At 40.6% G+C, this 20,977-nt stretch overlaps 1 protein-coding gene and 1 non-coding gene across 2 annotated transcripts in view; one reads left to right on the top strand and one right to left on the bottom strand.

Moving 5' to 3' along the window:
- Positions 1 to 19,342, bottom strand: part of GRPR (gastrin releasing peptide receptor) — a 43,944-nt gene extending 24,602 nt beyond the window's left edge. Inside the window, exon 1 of the mRNA XM_019956495.2 lies at positions 18,216 to 19,342. Within this exon, the coding sequence (XP_019812054.1) occupies positions 18,216 to 18,628 (413 nt within the window). The 5' untranslated portion in view covers positions 18,629 to 19,342. The remainder of the gene's footprint in view (positions 1 to 18,215) is intronic.
- LOC139181770 (U6 spliceosomal RNA) lies at positions 10,835 to 10,938 on the top strand. Its single transcript, XR_011565513.1, has one exon. It is a non-coding gene; the product is annotated as a U6 spliceosomal RNA (small nuclear RNA).
- Positions 19,343 to 20,977: the final 1,635 nt, after the last annotated feature.

The raw sequence follows: 20,977 nt of genomic DNA on the forward strand, positions 1-20,977 counted from the left end.
TCAAAAAACAAGAGGCTATATAATAGAGACAGACTATAGAGTTCCACAAGTTAGAGTTACCAAAGAGGGACCTTATAATATATTGGGATGAATTCAAGAAATTATGTGATGAGATGGAACAAAATGGAAATTCCACAACTGCAATAAACAGTAACTGAAATTAAGAATTAAATGAAAGCTTCAGAAGCAGATTAGACACAGTTGAAGAGAGAATTTGTGAGCTAAAAATGGCCAGACTGAAGTACAGTGAGGAAAAAGGATGGAAAATACAGAAAAGGTAATAAAATATATAGGTGAAATGAAATTGTGTTTAAAATAGTTCCCAATCACAGAGGCCTGAGCCAAGTATGAAACTGTTTGCCTCAGTAAAACCAAAAACAACCAAAAGGAGAAAAAAATCATGAAGAAGCTTTAAGTAAACCTGCAGTTATTCTATTTATATGTAGATAGCACACAGAAAGAGAGAAAAGAGAGAATGTGGCAGAAACAATCTTTGAAGTTGTCATAGCTGAGAACTTGCCAAATATTACTGAAATCATCAAGTCACAGATTTAAGAAAAAAGCTATGAATCTCAAGAAGGAAGAATACAAAGAAAACCATACCTAAGTGCATCATAGTAATGCTGTTGAAAACCAGAGATAAAGAGAAACATCTTAAAATGAGTCAGAGAGGAAAAAATGAATAATTTTAAATTATTTCTAAAATGAGTGAAACAGACATCTGAATTCACAGTGGAAGTCAGGACAATGAATGGCAACTTCTAAGTGGGAAAGATAAGAATGGCCAGCCTAGAATTTTATGCCCAGTAAAAATATCCTCTTCCAATACATTAAATAAAAACAAATGAAACCAGCAAGAGAGTTCCAGAAAAACATCTATTTCTGCTTTATTTTTTATTTTATTTTTTTCATTTTTATTTTTTTATTTTTATTTTTTTTAAACTTTACAATATTGTATTGGTTTTGCCATATACCAACATGAATCTGTCACAGGTATACACGTGTTCTATTTCTGCTTTATTGACTATGCCAAAGCCTTTGACTGTGTGGATCACAATAAACTGTGGAAAATTCTGAAAGAGATAGGAATATCAGACCACCTGACCTGCCTCTTGAGAAACCTGTATGCAGGTCAGGAAGCAACAGTTAGAATTGGACATGGAAAAACAGACTGGTCCCAAATTGGGAAAAGAGTACGTCAAGGCTGTATACTGTCACCCTGCTTATTGAATTTATATGCAGAGTACATCATGAGAAATGCTGGGCTGGAGGAAGCACAAGCTGGAATCAAGATTGCCAGGAAAAATATCAATAACCTCAGATATGCAGATGACACCACTCTTATGGCAGAAAGTGAAGAAGAACTAAAGAGCCTCTTGATGAAAGTGAAAGAGGAGAGTGGAAAAGTTGGCTTAAAGCTCAACATTCAGAAAAGTAAGATCATGGCATCCAGTCCCATCACTTCATGGCAAATAGATGGGGAAACAGTGGAAACAGTGTCAGACTTTATTTTGGGGGGCTCCAAAATCACTGCAGATGGTGATTGCAGTCATGAAATTAAAGGACGCTTGCTCCTTGGAAGGAAAGTTATGACCAACTTAGACAGCATATTAAAAAGTAGAGACATTACTTTGATAACAAAGGTCCATCTAGTCAAGGCTATGGTTTTTCCAGTGGTCATGTATGGATGTGAGAGTTGGACTGTGAAGAAAGCTGAGCATGGAAGAATTGATGCTTTTGAACTGTGGTGTTGGAGAAGACTCTTGAGAGTCCCTTGGACTGCAAGGAGATCCAACCAGTCCATCCTAAAGGAGATCAGTCCTGAGTGTTCATTGGAAAGACTGATGCTGAAGCTGAAACTCCAATACTTTGGCCACCTGATGCAAAGGACTGACTCATTTGAAAAGACCCTGATGCTGGGAAAAATTGAGGGCAGGAAGAGAAGGGGACGACAGATGATGAGATTGTTGGATGGCATCACCAGCTCAACGTACATGGGTTTGGGTGGACTCTGAGAGTTGGTGATGGACAGGCAAGCCTAGTGTGCTGCGGTTCATGGGGTCACAAAGAGTCGGACACTACCGAGCAACTGAACTTAACTGAAGTGAAATACTAACGGATATTCTTTGGGCAGAAGTAAAATAATCTAAGATGATGTCACAGAGATGGAGTAAGGAATGGTGAATAAGTCTAAAGGTAACCATGTGAGCAAATATAAAAATAAACATAATGTCTTATAGGTTTTAAAGTATGGAGAGAATTGAAATATAGAATAACAAGACTTCCCCCCGCACCAAAGAAAAAGACAGGAGGGAATTAGAATGAAGTTAAAGTGTCCTATTACCCTTGTCTGGGAAGCAGGAAAGTTCTAATTTATAATAAATTTAAATGATTCAAGGATACATATTGTAAACACAAGGGTAACCCTTAAAAGAACACTGAGTTTGTATAATTTAAAAATTCATGCCAGGGGTGGGGGGAAGGATAGAATAATTTATATGTTTAATTAATTTAAAAGAAGGAAAGAAGGGAGGGAAAAAGGATTATGAAACAGGTGAAACCAACAAAAACCAATAATAAAATGGTAGATCTAAACCCAAACATATCAGCAAATCGACGTTATCAGAATGTTTGACTTTATAGGGCAGAAATCTATAGCCAAGTTACAAACAGCAAAGACATTTCTGTTTAGTCACTCATTTTATGCATACCCACAAAATACCAACATTGATGAAAGTAACTTAACATCTGTAATGCAAAGACATCCATGGCAAATAGGTTAATGGGCATCATCAAATAAATGAGTATCTAAGATTACTCAAGGTACAAAAAAACTTTGAAATTTTACAGCCCTTATAGGAAAGAAACTTGACAGTGGCTTTCTCTGATAATCTTAAACATTTGATAATAATCTTAAACACTTATATGACATTACCAGTAATGAGTTATGGAGCTGAAACTTTTCTAGCCTCTCATTAATAAGTCAATTTGAATCAACCATGCTAGGAGACTGAAGTATCTTTCTAATTTCTCTATAGAAAAGCATATCACCCAACAGGCACCTGAAAAGATGCTCAACATTGCTAAGCATCAGGTAAATGCAAATAAAAACTACAATGCCTGTCAGAGTGACTATCATCAAAAAGAACACAAATAACAAATGTTGGTGAGGATGTAGGGGAAAGGGAACCCTTGTACACTGTTGGTGGGAATGTAAATTGATGCAGCCACTGTGAGAACAGTATGAAGGTTTCTCAAAAAGCTAAAAACAGAACTGTCACAGGACCCAGCAATTCCACTCCTGGGTATATATCTAAACAAACAAACAAAAAAACTAATTTTAAAAGACACACGCATCCCAATGTTCATAGCAGCTTTATTTAAAATTGCCAAGATATGGTAGTATCCCAAGTGTCCATCAACTGATGGATGAATAAAGAAGATACGTTTTTCTCTGAATATATGCCCAGGAGTGGGATTGCAGGGTCATATGGTAGCTCTATTCTCAGTTTTTTCAAGAATCTTCATACTGTTCTCCATAGTGGCTAAACCAATTTACATTCCCACCAACAGTGTAGGAGGGTTCCCTTCTCTCCACAACCTCTCCAGAACTTGTTGTTTGTGGATTTTTTTTTATCACAGCCATTCTGATTGGTGTGAGGTGATATTGCATTGTAGTTTTGACTTGCATTTCTCTAATAACCAGCGATGTTGAACAACTTTTCATGTGCCTATTGGTCATCTGTAGTCCTCTTTGAAGAAGAGGTCTTCTGCCCATTTTTTGAGTGAGTTGTTTGTTTTGATGTTGTTAAGTGTAATAAGCTGTTTGTATCCAAGGCAAACCATTCAATATCACAGTAATCCAAGTTTATGCTCCAACCAGTAATGCTGAAGAAGCTGAAGTTGAATGGTTCTATGAAGACCTACAAGACCTGCTAGAACTAACACCCAAAAAGATGTCCTTTTCATTATAGGGGACTGGAATGCAAAAGTAAGAAGTCAAGACATACCTGGGGTAACAGGCAAATTTGGTCTTGGAGTACAGAATGAAGCAGGGCAAAGGCTAACAGTTTTGCCAAGAGAACGCACTGGTCATAGCAAACACCCTCTTCCAACAACACAAGAGAAGACTCTACACATGGACATCACCAGATGGTCAATACCAAAATCAGATTGATTATATTCTTTGCAGCCAAAGATGGAAAAGTTCGATACAGTCAGCAAAAAAAAGACCAGGAACTTACTGTGGCACAGACCATGAACTCCTTATTGCCAAATTCAGAATTAAATTGAAGAAAGTAGGGAAAACCACTACACCATTCAGATATGACCTAAATCAAATCCCTTATGATTATACAGTGGAAGTGACAAAGAGATTAAAGGGATTAGATCTGATAGACAGAGTGCCTGAAGAACTATGGACAGGGGCTTGGAACATTGTACAGGAGTCAGGGATCAAGATCATCCCTAAAGAAAAGAAATGCAAAAGGGCAAAATGGCTGTCTCAGGAGGCCTTACAAATAGCTGTGAATAGAAGAGATGTGAGAGGCAAAGGAGAAAAGGAAAGATATATCCATTTGAATGCAGAGTTCCAAAGAATGCAAGGAGAGATAATTTTATTTTTATTTATATTTTGGCTGCTCCACAAGGCATGTGGGATCTTAGTTCCCTGACCAGGGATTGACCCTGTGCTCCCAGCAATGGAAGTGCAGATTCTTAACCACTGGACTGCCAGGGAAGTCCCACAAGGAGAGATAAGAAAGACTTTCTCAGTGATCAGTGCAAAGAAATAGAGGAAAACAATAGAATGGGAAAGACTAGAGATCTCTTCAAGAAAATTAGAGATACCAAGGGAACATTTCATGCAAAGATGGGCTCAATAAAGGACAGGAAAGGTATGGACCTAACAAAAGCAGAAGAGATTAAGAAGAGGTGGCAACAATATACAGAAGAGCTATACAAAAAAGAACTTCATGACCCAGATAACCACAACGGTGTGATCACTCACCTAGAGCCAGACATCCTAGAATCTGAAGTCAGGTGGACCTTAGGAAGTATCACTATGAACCAAGCTAGTGGAGGTGATGGAATTCCAGTTGAGCTATTTCAAATCCTAAAAGATGATGCTGTGAAAGTGCTGCACTCAATATGTCAGCAAATTTGGAAAACTCAGCAGTGGCCACAGGACTGGAAATGGTCAGTTTTCATTCCAATCTCAAAGAAAGGCAGTGCCAAAGAATACTCAAACTACTTCACAATTGCATTCATCTCACATGCTTGAGAAGTAATGCTCAAAATTCTCCAAGCCAGGCTTCAACAGTATGCAAACCATGAACTTCCAGATGTTCAAGCTGGATTTAGAAAAGGCAGAGGAACCAGAGATCAAATTGCCAACATCTGTTGGATCATCGAAAACACAAGAGAGTTCCAGAAAAACATCTATTTCTGCTTTATTGACTATGCCAAAGCCTTTGACTGTGTGGATCACAACAAACTGTGGAAAATTCTTAGAGAGATGGGAATACCAGACCACCTGACCTGCCTCTTGAGAAATCTGTATGCAGGTCAGGAAGCAACAATTAGAACTGGACATGGAAAAACAGACTGGTTCCAAATCGTGAAAGGAGTACGTCAAGGCTGTATATTGTCGCCGTGCTTATTTAACTTATATGCAGAGTACATCATGAGAAACGCTGGGCTGGAGGAAGCACAAGTTGGAATCAAGACTCCTGGGAGAAATATCAATAACCTCAGATATGCAGATGACACCACTCTTATGGCAGAAAGTGAAGAAGAACTAAAGAGCCTCTTGATGAAAGTGAAAGTGGAGAGTGAAAAAGTTGGCTTAAAGCTCAACATTCAGAAAACGAAGATCATGGCATCCAGTCCCATCACTTCATGGCAAATAGATGGGGAAACAGTGGAGACAGTGGCTGACTTTACTTTTCTGGGCTCCAAAATCACTGCAGATGGTCACTGCAGCCATGAAATTAAAAGATGCTTGGTCCTCGGAAGAAAATTTATGACCAACATAGATAGCATATTAAAAAGCAGAGACATTTCTTTGCCAACAAAGGTCCATCTACTCAAAGCTATGGTTTTTCCAGTAGTCATGTATGGATGTGAGAGTTGGACTATAAAGAAAGCTGAGTGCTGAAGGATTGATGCTTTTGAACTGTGGTGTTGGAGAAGACTCTTGAGAGTCCCTTGGACTGCAAGGAGATCCAACCAGTCCATCCTAAAGGAAGTCAGTCCTGAATATTCATTGGAAGGACTGATGCTGAAGCTGAAACTAATACTTTGGCCACCTGATGCGAACAGCTGACTCATTTGAAAAGACCCGATGCTGGGAAAGATTGAGGGCAGGAGGAGAAGGGGACGACAGAGGATGAGATGGTTGGATGGCATCAGTGACTCAATGGACATGAGTTTGAGTAGGGTCCGGGAATTGGTATTGGACAAGGAGGCCTGGCATGCTGCAGTTCATGAGGTTGCAAAGAGTTGGACACAGCTGAGAGACTGAACTGAACTGAATGGGAAGAACTGATTCATTGGAAAAGACCCTAATGCTGGGAAAGGTTGAGGGCAGGAGGAGAAGGGGACGACAGAGGATGAGATGGCTGGATGGCATCACTGACTCAATGGACATGAGTTTGAGTAAAGTCCAGGAGTTGGCAATGGACAGGAAGCCTGGCATGCTGCAGTCCATGGGGTTGCAAAGAGTCAGACAGGACTGAGTGACTGAACTGAACTGAAATTTTGGAGACTAATCCCTTATCCGTCACATCATTTGCAAATATTTTCTCCCAATCTGTGGGTTGTCTTTTCATTTTGTTTATTATTTCCTTTGCTGTGCAAAAGCCTTTGAGATTAAGTAGGTCTAGTTTGTTTATGTTTGTTTTTATTTCCATTATTGTGGGAGACGGATTGAAAAATATGTTGCTGTGACTTATGTCATAGAGCGTTCTGCCTATGTTTTCCTCTAGCAGTTTTATAGTGTGTGGTCTCACATTTGGATCTTTAATCCATTTTGAGCTTATTTTTGTGTATGGAGTTAAGGAATGATCTAAACATGATTCAGAGAAAAACATGATCTGAAAGGATACATGCACGCCAGTGTTCACTGCAGCACTGTTTACAATAGCCAAGACATGGACGCAACCTAATTGTCCATTGATAGAGGAATGGATCGGAGAAGGCAATGGCACCCCACTCCAGTACTCTTGCCTGGAAAATCCCATGGACGGAGGAGCCTGGTAGGCTGCAGTCCATGGGGTCGCCAAGAGTTGGACACGACTGAGCGACTTCACTTTCATTTTTCATTTTCATGCATTGGAGAAAGAAATGGCGACCCACTCCAGTGTTCTTGCCTGGAGAATCCCAGGGACGGCAAAGCCTGGTGGGCTGCCATCTCTGGGGTCACACAGAGTCGGACACGACTGAAGTGACTTAGCAGCAGCAGCAGAAGAATGGATAAAGAAGATGTGGTACATATATATAATAGAATATTACTCATCCATTTAAAGGCATGAAATAATGCCATCTGCAGCAACATGGATGGACCTAGAGAGTGTCACACTGAATGAAGTAAGTCAGACAGAGAAGGAGAAATATCATATGACATCCTTTATATGTGGAATCTAAGAAGAAATGATATAAATGAATTTACTTACAAAACAGAAAGAGACTGACAGACTTAGAAAATGAACTAACAGTTGCCAGGAGGAAGGGACAGTTAGGGACTTTGGGAAGGTCACGTACACGCTGCTATATTTAAAATGGATAACGAATAAAGACCTATGGTACAGCACAGGGAACTCTGCTCAATGTTATGTGCCAGGCTGGGTGGGAGAGTGTCTGAGGGAGAATAGACGCATGTAGATGTATGGCAGAGTCCCTTCACTGTTCACCTGAAACTACCACCACACTGTTAATCAGTTATACTGCAATACAAATAAAAAGTTTAAGTTTTTTAAAAATATAAGATATGGTATATGTATATATAATGGAATACTACTCAGCCATAAAAAAGTGACAATTTGCCATTTGCAGCAACATAGATAGTAGAACCTACCAGAATTCATTCATTCCTTTGTTCCTTCCTTCATGGATCCATTTATTCATGTAGTCAGCAAACACTTATCAAGCACCTACTACAGGCTAGAGACTGTCCTAGTGTCAGATAATGCACTAATGAACGCCATAGCCTCCCCTGCCCCCCCCTTTTTTTTGAGCTTATATTATAGTGATAGGAAACAGAAAGTAAGCAAGTAAACCAAGAAATGAACAAAATAATTCTCAAAAAAAAAAAAAAGTGGATGATATTTACCCAAGAAAAATGAAGATATACATCCGTACAAAAACTGTACGGGAGACAGCTTGATTTATAATCACCAAAACTGAAAACAAATCTAATACCCATTAACTGAAGAATGAATAAACAAACTGCCGTCTGGCCACACAATGGACTACTACTCAGCAACAGAAAGGAAGAGATTACTGATACATGCAACAACATGAACTGAAAGAAGCCAGACTCAAACGGCTTACACACTGTATGATATCATTCATATGATATTTTGGAAAAGATCAGTGGCTGCCAGGAGCTTTGTTTTCTTTCTTTCCTTTTTCTAGGAGCTTTATTTTCTGTAAGAACAACTTAGTGTGTAAGGGAGGTTATAAACTAAAGAAAGTTTGGATCTGGAAAAAAAATCCCCTCCTGGGTGGAGGAAGAGAATAGACTACAAAGGGACATAAAGGAATTGGGGGCTGATGGAAATGTTCTATATCTTGATTGTGCTGTGCTCTGCGTGAGTGCTAAGTCGCTTCAGTCATGTTCGATTCTGCGACCCTATGGACTGTAGCCCGCCAGGCTCCTCTGTCCATGGGATTCTCCAGGCAAGAATACTGAAGTGGGTTGCCATGCCCTCCTCCAGGGGATCTGCCCGATCCAGGGATCAAACTGGCATCTCTTACATCTTCTGCATTGGCAGGCGTGTTCTTTACCACTAGCGCCACCTGGGAAGCAGGTGATTGTGCTGGTGGTGGTTATATGACTGTGTAAGTTTGTCAAAATTCATAGAACGCACACTTAAAAATTTACTGTATATGAGTTACACCTCAATCAACCTGAAAGAAAAAACTGGATGATGGAATAAAGTGTTAGTCATTCCTTTAGACTGAGTGATCAGTGAAGACCTCCTACAGAAGGTGACATTTAATATGTAAAATGAATCTGCAATCTCTTACTCTTGTAGCAGCAAATACCAGATATTAATCCAATACTCAGTAATCAGAATTTCAAAGATTACTATAACAAACAAGATCCCTTGATCTACTACAGGGAAGTAGAAAAAGGAATGGAGAAAAATTTTTTCTTTTATTCTGCAAACCATGTGTTTAATTAAGAGAGAATTTATGCAAACCCCACACACCAGGAGGATTTACAAGTGCAAAAATGCAAATTTAGTCTATTTTCAAAGGCTGTATTGACAAGCACAGTTCAAAAAACCTCACCAGGGAGCCCTTTCAGTCTATACTCTATGTTTCATGATTAAGTATGCGCCTTTTTTTTTTTTTTTTGCCTCCATGCATTTTAAGTTGCCAGAAATGATAATTAATCATATAAAGGTCTACGACTTTAAAAGATAATGTGTGAGAGACAAGGTCAGAGTTCTTTGCTGCCCTTATCTGCAGAGCACTCCAACTCAAAGAGTCTTGCTGGGAACCAGCCCCCCTCCTCCCCCCCCTCCCCACCCCCCCCACCCCCAACCCTTTCCCTTGCAGCTGCCCTCTGAGCACTCCCACAGCCAGCAGTTATGACAGATCCCTCATTGTGGGGAGACACGAGCTGAGTTTCCTTCAGGAGAGGCAGCATATGCTTCGGAAAAATCATACTCTATAGAAGTTTTGGACTGGTGACTCATGTAAACTCCTCCAACACAGACTTTCTAGGAAAGATGCTTACAAGAGATTAAATTGTCCTCCCTTTTGAGAAAAGGCCAATCCCCTGGGAACCAGTGAAGCTGGGCCTCTAGAACAGTAGAGAAGCTCTGTAATCACTGGGGTGATCCCCTCAGAAGGGGACCAATTTGGAATCACTCAGGACATCTTCCCTCAGAACAGTAGGGTTTTAACTCCCACTGTCCAGAGAAGGGAAATGGAATCAGACTTTGGATGGTTTTTTCAGTTTCCCTGAAGGCATTGGGACCTGAATGTGGAAAGCAGGGTTCTAGTGTACTTCCATTTTGAATTTGTTGTGACAAGGCCAAATTCCAGCACCTCTTTTGGTGTCTGTGTCAAACAAGGTAAGATATTGTGATTTATAAGAAATACATATTTGGTCATTCAGAAATATATTTCTCATATGCATTTGGTTTTCCTCTAGTCCCTGGCTCACACTCCTAAAACCCTTGAAGTTTCCTAAGTGTGTTGAGAGTCATAAAGGCGTCTTTTGTTATGTTAATAAGATGACTTTTGGAAAGCCACTAAGGATGGGGGCTGGTTTCCAAGTGTCCGACTCTTTGCGACCCCATGGACTGTAGCCTATCAGGCTCTTCCGTCCATGGGATTTTCCAGGCAAGAGTGGGTTGCCATTTCCTTCTCCAGGGGATCTTCCCGACCCAGGAATCGAACCCAGGTCTCCCTCATTGCAGGCAGACACTTTACCGTCTGAGCCACCAGGGAAGCCCCTAGGCCTGATTAGAAGGCTGGAACTTTCACTCCCAGCTCCAGATCTCTGGGGAGAAGCTGTGTGTTCAATCAGCTGTCAGTGGTCAATGGTTTAATCAATCATGCCTGTGTAATGAAGCCTGCATAAAAATCCAAAAGGACAGTGCTCACTTCAGCAGCATATATACTAAAATTGGAACAATGCAGAGATTATCATGGCTCCTGCCCAAGGATGATATGTGAATTCATGAAGTGTTCCATGTTTTTTGATGCAACCACTATGGAGAACAGTATGGAGATTCCTTAAAAAAACTAGAAATAAAAATACCATATGACCTAACAATCCCACTACTGGGCAAATAGCGTAAGGAAACCAGAATTCAAAATGATACATGTATCCCCGTGTTCATTGCAGCACTATTTACAATAGCTAGGACATGGAAGCAACCTAGATGTCTGTCGATAGATGAATGGATAAATAAGTTTGGTTCATATATACAACAGAATATTACTCAGTCATAAAAAGGAATTTGAGTCAGTTCTAGCGAGGTGTATGAAACTGAAAAGCCTGATATACAGAGTGAAGTAAGTCAGAAAAACAAGTATTGTATATTAACGCATATATATGAACCTAGAAAGATGGTACTGAAGAACCTATCTGCAGGGCAGGAATAGAGATGCAGACATAGAGAACACACTTGTGGGCAGAGCAAGAGGAGAGGGTGGGACAAATTGAGAGAGTAGCATTGAAACATACACATTACCATATGTAAAATAGATAGCTAATGGGAATTTTCTGTATGATGCAGGGAGCTCAATCTGATATTCTGACAACCTAGAGGTGTGGGATGGGGGTGGGGCGTGGGGGGAGGTTCAAGAGTGAGAGGACATACGTACACTTATGGCTGATGCACGGTGTTGTAACCAACACAGTGTTGTAAAGCAATTATCCTCCAATTGAAAATAAATAACCTTTTTTAAAAAGGACAGGATTCAGAGAGTTCTTGGGTTAGAGAACGCGTGGAGATGCAGGGTTTGTGGTGCCTGGAGAGGGCATGGAAGGTCCCTTTCTTCATACCTTACCTTCTGTATCTCTTCCACCTGGCTGTTCCTGAGGATAAAAGCATTATATCCTTTTACAATAAACTGGTGATTTAATAAATAACGTGTTTTTCCGAGTTCTGTGAGTCATTCTAGCCAATTAATGGAACCTGAGGACAGGGGGTCATGGGGACCTCTGATTTTTAGCCAGTTGGTCAGAAGTACAGGTTTGTGACTGGCATCTAAAATGGGAATGGCGGGTGGTACAGTCTTGTAGGACTGAAGCGTCAATGTGTGGAATCCAATGCTGTCTCTGGTTTGATAGTGCCAGAATTGAGTTGAATGCTCAGACATGTAGCTGGTGTTCCGAGAATTGCTTGTTGGATGTGTGGAAATTCCCCCAGTGTTGGAAATTGAGCCTCAGAACACCATTTATAGGGGTATGAACTTGTGGCTGTTGCACTTATTGTCGTGTCGCTGCTCAAACATCAACCAAGCTGTAGGTACTGTCCTCTTATTAGATGGAAGGTGGGCCTTAGCGTTGTAGCAGGTATAGACCCCATGGAACTTCCCATAGGACGAAGGGAGTAAAAAACACATCAAGAGTAACATGGAAACTTACATTACCATATGTAAAATAGATGGACTACAGGAATTTGCTGTATGGCTCAAGAAACTCAAATAGGGGCTCTGTATCCACCTAGAGGAGTGGGATGGGGAGAGAGATGGGAGGGAGTTTCAAAACGGAGGGGATATATGTATACCTATGGCTGGTTCATGTTGAGGTTTGACAGAAAACAGCAAAATTCTGTAAAGCAAGTATCCTTCAATAAAAAATAAATAAGTTTTTTTTTTTTTTAAAAAAGGACCCAGTAATACAAGGTAGGATAAATTCGATATTTAATTAACAGTACAGGCGAAAGCCTCTTAGGAAGGGGGAAAAAAAAATCAATGAAAGCAAAAGGGGACTGCTTCATAAAAGAGAAGGGCTTTAATTGTGCCTTGAAAGATTGGTAGCATTTGGCTAGATGGAGGGAAGAGCCTAGTCATCAGGGAGGGGGGAGTGAAGTCAAGAGCTGAGAAGTCAGGTGGCAGGTGTAGGAGGCGATAAGAGTGTAACTAGAGCAGTGTTTGCTCTGGTGAGTTTTGAGATAAGGTAAAAAGATAGGCTGGTAGATGGAAGAGGGCCTGGCAAAAGAGAATGGAAGGATTAGACAGAAGTTCACAGCACATACCCGGGAAGTGAATCCCATAGGTATTCTTTAGAAAGTCTCAAAACCTCATCAGTGGGATGCCTGAATTCCCCAAGCCTGTGACTGGTGATTGTATTGGGTTGCCTGTTTTCTTTCCTCTTCATCTTTGAGTATCTTCCAATAGAAGATATTTTATAGACAGGAAGAGCCCATGTAGCTTGGAGCATTTGATATCTGCCTGAGGAATTCCTGATACCTTCAGTGAACGAGAGCAGCTAACATGAATCCTGGAAAGAGATTTGGACTCCAAGGCACATAGCAAATGCTCTTCTGTGTTTTTGTCCAACAGAACTTTCTCCAATGATTAAAATGTTTTGTATCTGTGCTGTCCAGTAGAATCACACATGGCACTGAGCACTTGACATGTGGCCGGTTTGACTAGGGATTGAATTTTTAGTTTTATTTAAATCAAATCTTGAGGGTTCCCTGATAGCATAGTCGTTAGGATTCTGGGCTTTCACTGCTGTGGCCCAGGTTCAATCCCTGGTTGGGGAACTGAGATCCCACAAGCCATGTGGCACAGCTAAAATAATAATAATAAAAAATTAAATCTAAATTTAAATAACCACATGTGGTTAGTAGCTCCCATGTTGGCTCTGCAGCTCTAGATGTCAGGAAAGGCTGAAAACTACATTATCTCATAAATTCCTTGCAATGATTTAAAAGAATCTGCACTTCAAAAAGCTTGCACTTACACATTCCAAATCACAAGGGTGGGAAAAACTTAGGAAAGGTCTTTTCCATGGAATCAAAGAAGGATCACAGTACGGTGGAGCACATCAGTCCTTGGGATTTATTCTGTCAGCCCCCTTCTAGTGGAAATAAAACTGAGTAACAATACTGAAGCAGAAACAATATAACTTGAGCATATAATATAAATGCTATTAACCTTAAATTCAGCTTTATTCTTTGCACTTATGCTGGAAAAGAAAACACAAACTCTCCTTACCCTTTTCCTGTTAGGTTTAAAAATCCATTTACATAATACTGAGGCACCTAGTACAGATGGACATCTTGTAGGAAAGATCAGTATGTAAAAAATATATCCATCCTTCCCAACCATTCACCTATCTCTCCAATCATCTGTCTATCCATCTGCCTATCCACTCATCCTTCCATCCACCTGTCTTTCCATTCATCCATCTATCTACCCATCTACCCATTGTACCCCTTTGTGATTTGCTGACTCACAAAGAATAGATTTTCTCTCATTTGCCCAAATAATGAGAGCTTAATGGAGAGGAATAGAGAGGAAATAGGTGATGGAGTGACATGTTTTTAAGAGTATGCTTTCAGATGATTAATCATACTTAACACTCCTAATAGTATGTTGTTTACAAAGTCAAAGTAATGAATATATGAGAGACTAAAAAATGACAAATGACTAATGCTTCAAAACAGTAAGATGAAAGGCATCACGAGATAATTCATGTCTCAGATAATAAGCCTCATGTTTAGAAGAGGGTCAAAAATCTGGGCTAGAATGGTCTAACTTAGGGCTTTAAGATGAAGGCTTGAGCCAGAATCCGAGTGATGGGTAAGATGACAGATAAAAATCATGATCAAAATTTGGAAGGACCTTAGAAATAATCTAGCTCAAGCCTATTATACTAGAGATGATTCAACTAAGGTCAAAGAGATAAGAGACTTGGTTCAATTCCTTTATGTGGGTAGCAATGGCAGGAAACGAAAATGTAGGGTTCTTGATGCCCATTCAACTTTCATGCATCGCATGAGATGGGGAGAAGGGTCTTCTAATTAGGAAAGGAGAAAGCATTCTGGAGAATGGGAGTGACACAGCATGAGCAAGGAAGCAGAGCCAGGAAGTTGTCGGTGTAATGACCATGTATGAGGATGTCAATATACGTGAGGAGGGGAAGACAGCATGGTGGGGGAGCAGGACCAATAGGGAAGGGCTTGAATATAAATCTGCAGTTGGTCAGTGGTGTGAAACGTAGAATCCTGGGACTGCCTTGAAGTCTCCCTTTTATGCCCCAGTATAAACATTTCCAGAAAAAATGCTTTGCTTTTCATATAAACAAAGACAAATTCACCTGGGGAGGGAAAGCTGAAGAAAGGTGGCTGGGATGAGTACTTGCGTATCTGGTCAACCCACAGTGGGCTGATAAGCATCCATCCTGAGTCAGGAGATTTACAATGGGAACTAAGAATCTGCATATTTTTAAGCTCCCCAGTGACTGCAATGATTACCAAGTTTGGAGGGTCTTCTGGTTCACCCTTTTACCAATCCATCAGATACAGTCTACCACTTTGGAAAACTCTTTGACAATATTTATGAAATACCTGCCCTCTATGATCCAGCAATTCCTCTCTCAGGCATATACTCACTTACGTTGCCCAACAGGCATGAATAAGAATACCCAGAGCAGGTTATTATCAACCCCGAACTGGAAACAATCCAATATCCATCAGTAGTAAAAAGAATAAATTAACTGAGGTATATTCATACAATGGAACACTACACAACAATTGAAAAGAATAAACCATTGCTATCTGCACCAACGTTGATGACTATTCCTGACATAATGATAAGCATTAAGAAGTATGATTCTATTTACATAAGATTAAAGAACTGGCAAAAATAATACATGGTAATTGAACTCAGAATAATGATTGCCTCTCTTTGAGGGTGAGGATTAACTGTAAAGGGACATAAAATACACTCCTAGGGTGCTGCAATTGTTCTATATCTCTATTTGGGTGGTGGTTATATTGTTATATAGAATATGTGAAAAATACTGAGCTCTATACTTGTTCAGTTTACTGTACAGATTAACCTTGTTGATAAGAAAAAATACAGGTATTGTGTGTGTGTGTATGTATATTTCCTTGCCAACCTTATGAGGTTGTTATAAAACTCCAATAGCTTTTCTTTTTTTCTTTTTTTATTGGAGTATAATTGCTTTACAATGCTGTATTAGTTTCTGCTGTACAATGAAGTGAATCAGCTGTATGTATACATATATTCCCTCCTTCTTGGACTTCCCTCCTTCCCCACCCTTCCAGGTTATCACTGAGTACTGAGCTGAGCTTCCTCTGCTTCATAGCAGGTGCCCACTACCTATCTGTTATACATGGTAGTGCATATATGTCACTCCTAATCTCCCAATTCATCCCACCGTCCCCTTTCCCACCCTGTGTCTACATGTCTGTTCTCTCTGTCTCTGTCTCTATTCCTGCCCTGGAGATAGGTTCATCTGTACCATTTTTCTAGATTTCATATATATGTGTTAAAGATGAGATACATAGATAAGTACAGTCATACATTTTAACTAGCTCAATACTGATTCTTGTTGAAGTTGGTTACAAGCACTACTTGTGATACAGGCATTCTGTCAGTTTTTTTAAGCCTTAGCAAAACACAAAAAGTTAGTTATATGTAAGCTTACAAGTAATTTCTGAATTTGGAAAAGACATGCAGTAACTGTTAACTTAATGGTGCAGCCCAGCTTTTGAGAGAGCCTTTCTGCTGATGGTGAATTTGGTCTGCTTTGAAACCCTGGAGAAGAGTTCCCTGCAGCTGTATCTTTTGTTGCACGCCCTCACTTTCCTCTCCCCCCATTCCCGATTCCACCCTAGGAAGACAGGAAACACTATCTGTAGCACTGCATTCACCAACCCAGAAACCAAAATCTCATCTCACTTCCTATCGTGAAAATGATCGTCATCCTGAGGTACCCTTGGCCACTGGTAACAAGCTACCTACCTGCTGCCACTCCACAGTTTGCCTGCCCTGGCCCAACAGTAAGACTGCCTGTGGTCATGAGGCCCTGGTGGGCACATGATCAGGGTTACAGCAAGCTGAGGATGCGTGGTGGGAAGTGAAAAGCCCTGTCCAGTGGGTGCCATGTGTAAACCTCATTCCTGGGCTATTATTTTTCAGTCTGTGAAAAAGTTGTGGGTACTGAGCAGTGTACTTCAGGCAGCTAAGTATAAACACATGTCTCCAAATACTGATAACACTATCTTTATTTGTCCATTACTTCACAAAGCCACATCACCTGGGGACTGTTTGTTCCCCTACAAAGTGAGAATCCAGCCCCCCCATATGTATTAAAATGTGGGACATTTTCTTCAGGGTATACATTTTCAAGAGCTGCTTCTATGCCTTTCTCAGTACACTCTTACATCCCCATGTATCTTTAACACCACAACATACAGTAGACTTTAAAATAAAAATTGATTATTTCTGGTTCCTTGCACCAGTTTTTCTTAATTTGGCCATATGGTCAACTATGTGTCTGGAGCCTATCCATTACTGTGTCCAAGTTCTAGAGCCCAGAAGTATATAAGATATGTTCAGCAATTTATGTGAACCTGCAGATATTTCCTGACTGGTTATTTCAAGCAAGGTTTTTTTATGTGACAGACATCTGATAAATGCTTAAAGAATGAATATGAATGTTTAAGAATGGATAAATGTGAATTTTTAAGCACTATGCTCACACAAGAAATGCAGTTCACAAGTATGTATATTTCCCAGAATAAAACATTGTACTGGATTCCCTACCCACTCCCCCCACCCCCGAAAGAGCCCTAAAGGTATTACATATGGAAGTACATCAAAAAACATACTAAAATCTGAAATCAACCTTGAATGGAGCTTTCTCATGGAAAAAAAAAAAAATCCTAATAATGCTTGATTTCACTTAAGAGATATTTAGAAAAACCAGCACACAAACTGTTCAGTTCCAGAGAACCAAATACAACATCAGCTGTGAGAAACATTAAACTGTCTGAAGAGAATGGATTTCAAGGAAATGCTGCTTATTTTCTCCTCTTGGTTATTTCTGAAAGAATATTTAATGAAGAAATGCAGTGGGACTTTTCTGTTCTTTGAAGACTTTGCTTCCAAGAAACATTTGCCTGGGGTTTAAACTCTATTAGGTGTGATTTTTTTTTTTTTTTTTCTCACCAGTCAATTAATTTTGCAGGGAACAAGAAGTTAGGAAGAGGCAAGGCTAAATCAATTGTCTCCAGAAAATGCACCTCAATCTTATTCTCAGAGATTTTTTTTCCCCCTTTCCCCTGCCATGCACTGATTTTTCTTTCTTAAACCAATATATCAAACTCAAGAAGTAATCCCTAGCATAGAAACATGCCCGGAAGGGAACTGGAGTTTGAGAAGAACTTCCCTGTGCAAACGGCCCCATATCTCCCAGTGTGGTAGCTCACCTACTGAGGCATCTACCACCCTTGGCGAGAATGTCACTGTCCTCCAGGACTTACCTGTCTGCTGAGAGGGCCGTGAGTGTGAAGACAGACACCCCTACTGAAGTAAGCTGGATAAAGGGGATCAGTTTGCAGCCAATTCTGCCAAACAGCCATTTGTCAGCCAGGTACCTGCTGGCATCCACAGGTGCACAGGTTACCAGGAGGAGCAGGTCTCCCAAAGCCAGGCTGGAGATGAACAGGTTCGGCACGTTTCGCATGGACTTCACAGTACAGAAGATCTTGATCAGGGTGATGTTGCCAACGAGGCCTATCAGAATGATGACTCCATAAATTGCAGGGATGACATACAGGATCCCAGGGTGGAACCAGTCGTCATTCATGGGGAGCTCCACACTATGATTAGAAATGTTGCAGTGCACGAAATGGTCCACTTCCAAGTTCAGAAGCAAACAATCATTCAGAGCCATCCTCTGGATTCCTTCCCACCTAAAAAAGTGCCCTGAGATGCTGTTTCTTAACTTTTGACTTTGCAGTTGGGTAAAGATGAGGACAGAATCTATGCTGGGCTCTTTATCTTCTTGAATAAAAATATAGATACTGTGGCATTCAAAACTGCCTGGCACTATTTTGATGCTGGTGCTGCTCTGCTCTTTACATGACCAGTGTAATACATCTCTAAATTGAGTAAGTTAACAACAAAACAAACACAAAAACTCAGCCCCCAAAAGGCTTAGAATCAGACCCGCTCTGTACCAACACCTTTTACCTCTGGTCTAGTCCGAGTCTCCCTGGCTGTAGTTTACTAAGAACTTTGGGCCTGCTATTTTCACACGGCATTTGCTGTCTTTCCTGATATTTAGAACCTGAAGGTTTAAAGTGGGTAGAAAAAAACTGCACTGAGAAAGCCTCAAATACCATAGGCGGGAATGCTTTATACGTCACCATCTTCACCAGCAAACCGCAGCTCTGCTGAGCAGAGGCTCTGAAGAGGAACCAGGGCTACTTACAGACAGACAATGCCAGCCCCCTGCTGGACACTTCAATCACTGCCCGGATGCCTGCTCTGCCCAGATGAGACTCGCACAGCAGTCTGCGGGTCCTAGGCGACAACTTTAGCAGGTAAATTTGGGCTTCACTTTTCAGACGCAGCACTTCTGGTAGGTATTTCCTAAGTGTTGCCGGCACTATGCAAAGCACTGGAAATCCTTCTGATACTAGAAAGATTTTCCATATCCAGATTCACAGCCCATTCTCTCATCTTTTCCAATACATTAGAATATAACATGTTAAGGCTGCTATAAAATGAGGTCTGTCCCTGAATCAAACTGCACACAGATACGCAGGGCGTCCACATGTGAGTGGTCCCACGCAGCCTTCCTGCTGCCTATTTGAATGGGGATCGTTTCTGAGAGCAAACCTTCAGCACCTGACATCTGGGAAAAGTAGAAAGCAGGACACATACATGCTCTGTCCTGTAGATGGGCCAGGCCATTCCTGTACCCTTTACCAGAGAGAAAAAAAATCAAAAGCCAGCTATTTTTTAACTCTCACAGATTAACAGTATTTTCCAGAAGAATGGGTATTTTCTCATTGGATCTAAAAAATACATGAATTGGCATTCTGATGCAGCTATTTGCAATTTTTAATTAATGCTTGCTGCATTTTATAGCAAATTTCCTCATAAGCTCTGAGTGGGAAATGAACTGTGAAGTAGTTACAGATAACATACTGAGGATTTGGGGAGTGGAAAGAATAACTTAGAGTTAACTTGTGCCAGGAAAGGCTTTACTGAGGCGGTACTATTAGATGTCAACTTTGATCTTTAGCAACATACAAAGGTGAATCTTTAAGACTTTATGTGCAGCCAGCTCTTCCAGATACATTGCAGGAAGCCAGTTACTAGCGGGCACTGTTACCAAAAGTTTGGTTTTTGAGGATTCATAAGGAATAAAGAAGTTTGCACTCATCACCATGCCGGGGCCCACTAATAAAGCCTCCAAGTGTGTTGTCATGGAAATTTCCAAAGGCAGGTTACAAAACCAAGGTGGCTGCCATGTTCCTTCTATAAACCCAAGGGCTTTTGCTCCTCTCAGCCAGTAGTAGTAGAATCTGATGCTACATGCCCAGAGTGCGGAGAGCTTCTCAGTGGAGATCAATAGCACCAGTAATCAGTCAACAACCATGAGCCTAATGGTGTTGATGAGCTGTTGGCAACAGAGGTTAATGCTGTACATGGACTCTGTGCTTAAGTCCTGGCTCCTTCACTCATTACCTTGGCAAGTTAGACTAGTCACTCAGTGTCTTAAGTGTCTCCTCATGAGATTAAGTTCCTCATCTGTAAAGTGGGGATAATTTAAATGAAAGTTAAATGAAATTATCCATGTTAAGACTTCATAGAATTTGGCACATAGTAAGTACTCAAGTAATATCAGCTGCTATTATTATAACTATTATTATCACTGTGATTGAAAGAGACTATTTTTGTGATTTTACTTTGGAAAAGCCCAATAAAGTCAGAATAGCAACTGACATCAAGATCAATAGGCAAAAGGTCCTATCATACACGTGAATCAACTAGTCCTCCATCTACTTGAAAGACATCAAACAATTGTCAGGTTCCAGGCACTGTGTAAGAGCTAAGGGATTGAGAAAAATAAGATGAAGATACATGTTATTATGGGTTTCCCAGATGGCTCAGCGGTAAAGAATCCACCTGCAATGCAGGAGACATGGGTAGACTCGGGTTCGATCCCTGGGTCAGGAAGATCCCCTCGAGAAGGGAATGGCTACTCACTCTAGTATCCTTGCCTGGAAAA

The sequence above is a fragment of the Bos indicus genome, chromosome X (genome assembly GCF_029378745.1).
Source record: "Bos indicus isolate NIAB-ARS_2022 breed Sahiwal x Tharparkar chromosome X, NIAB-ARS_B.indTharparkar_mat_pri_1.0, whole genome shotgun sequence".
Taxonomy (NCBI): domain Eukaryota; kingdom Metazoa; phylum Chordata; class Mammalia; order Artiodactyla; family Bovidae; genus Bos; species Bos indicus.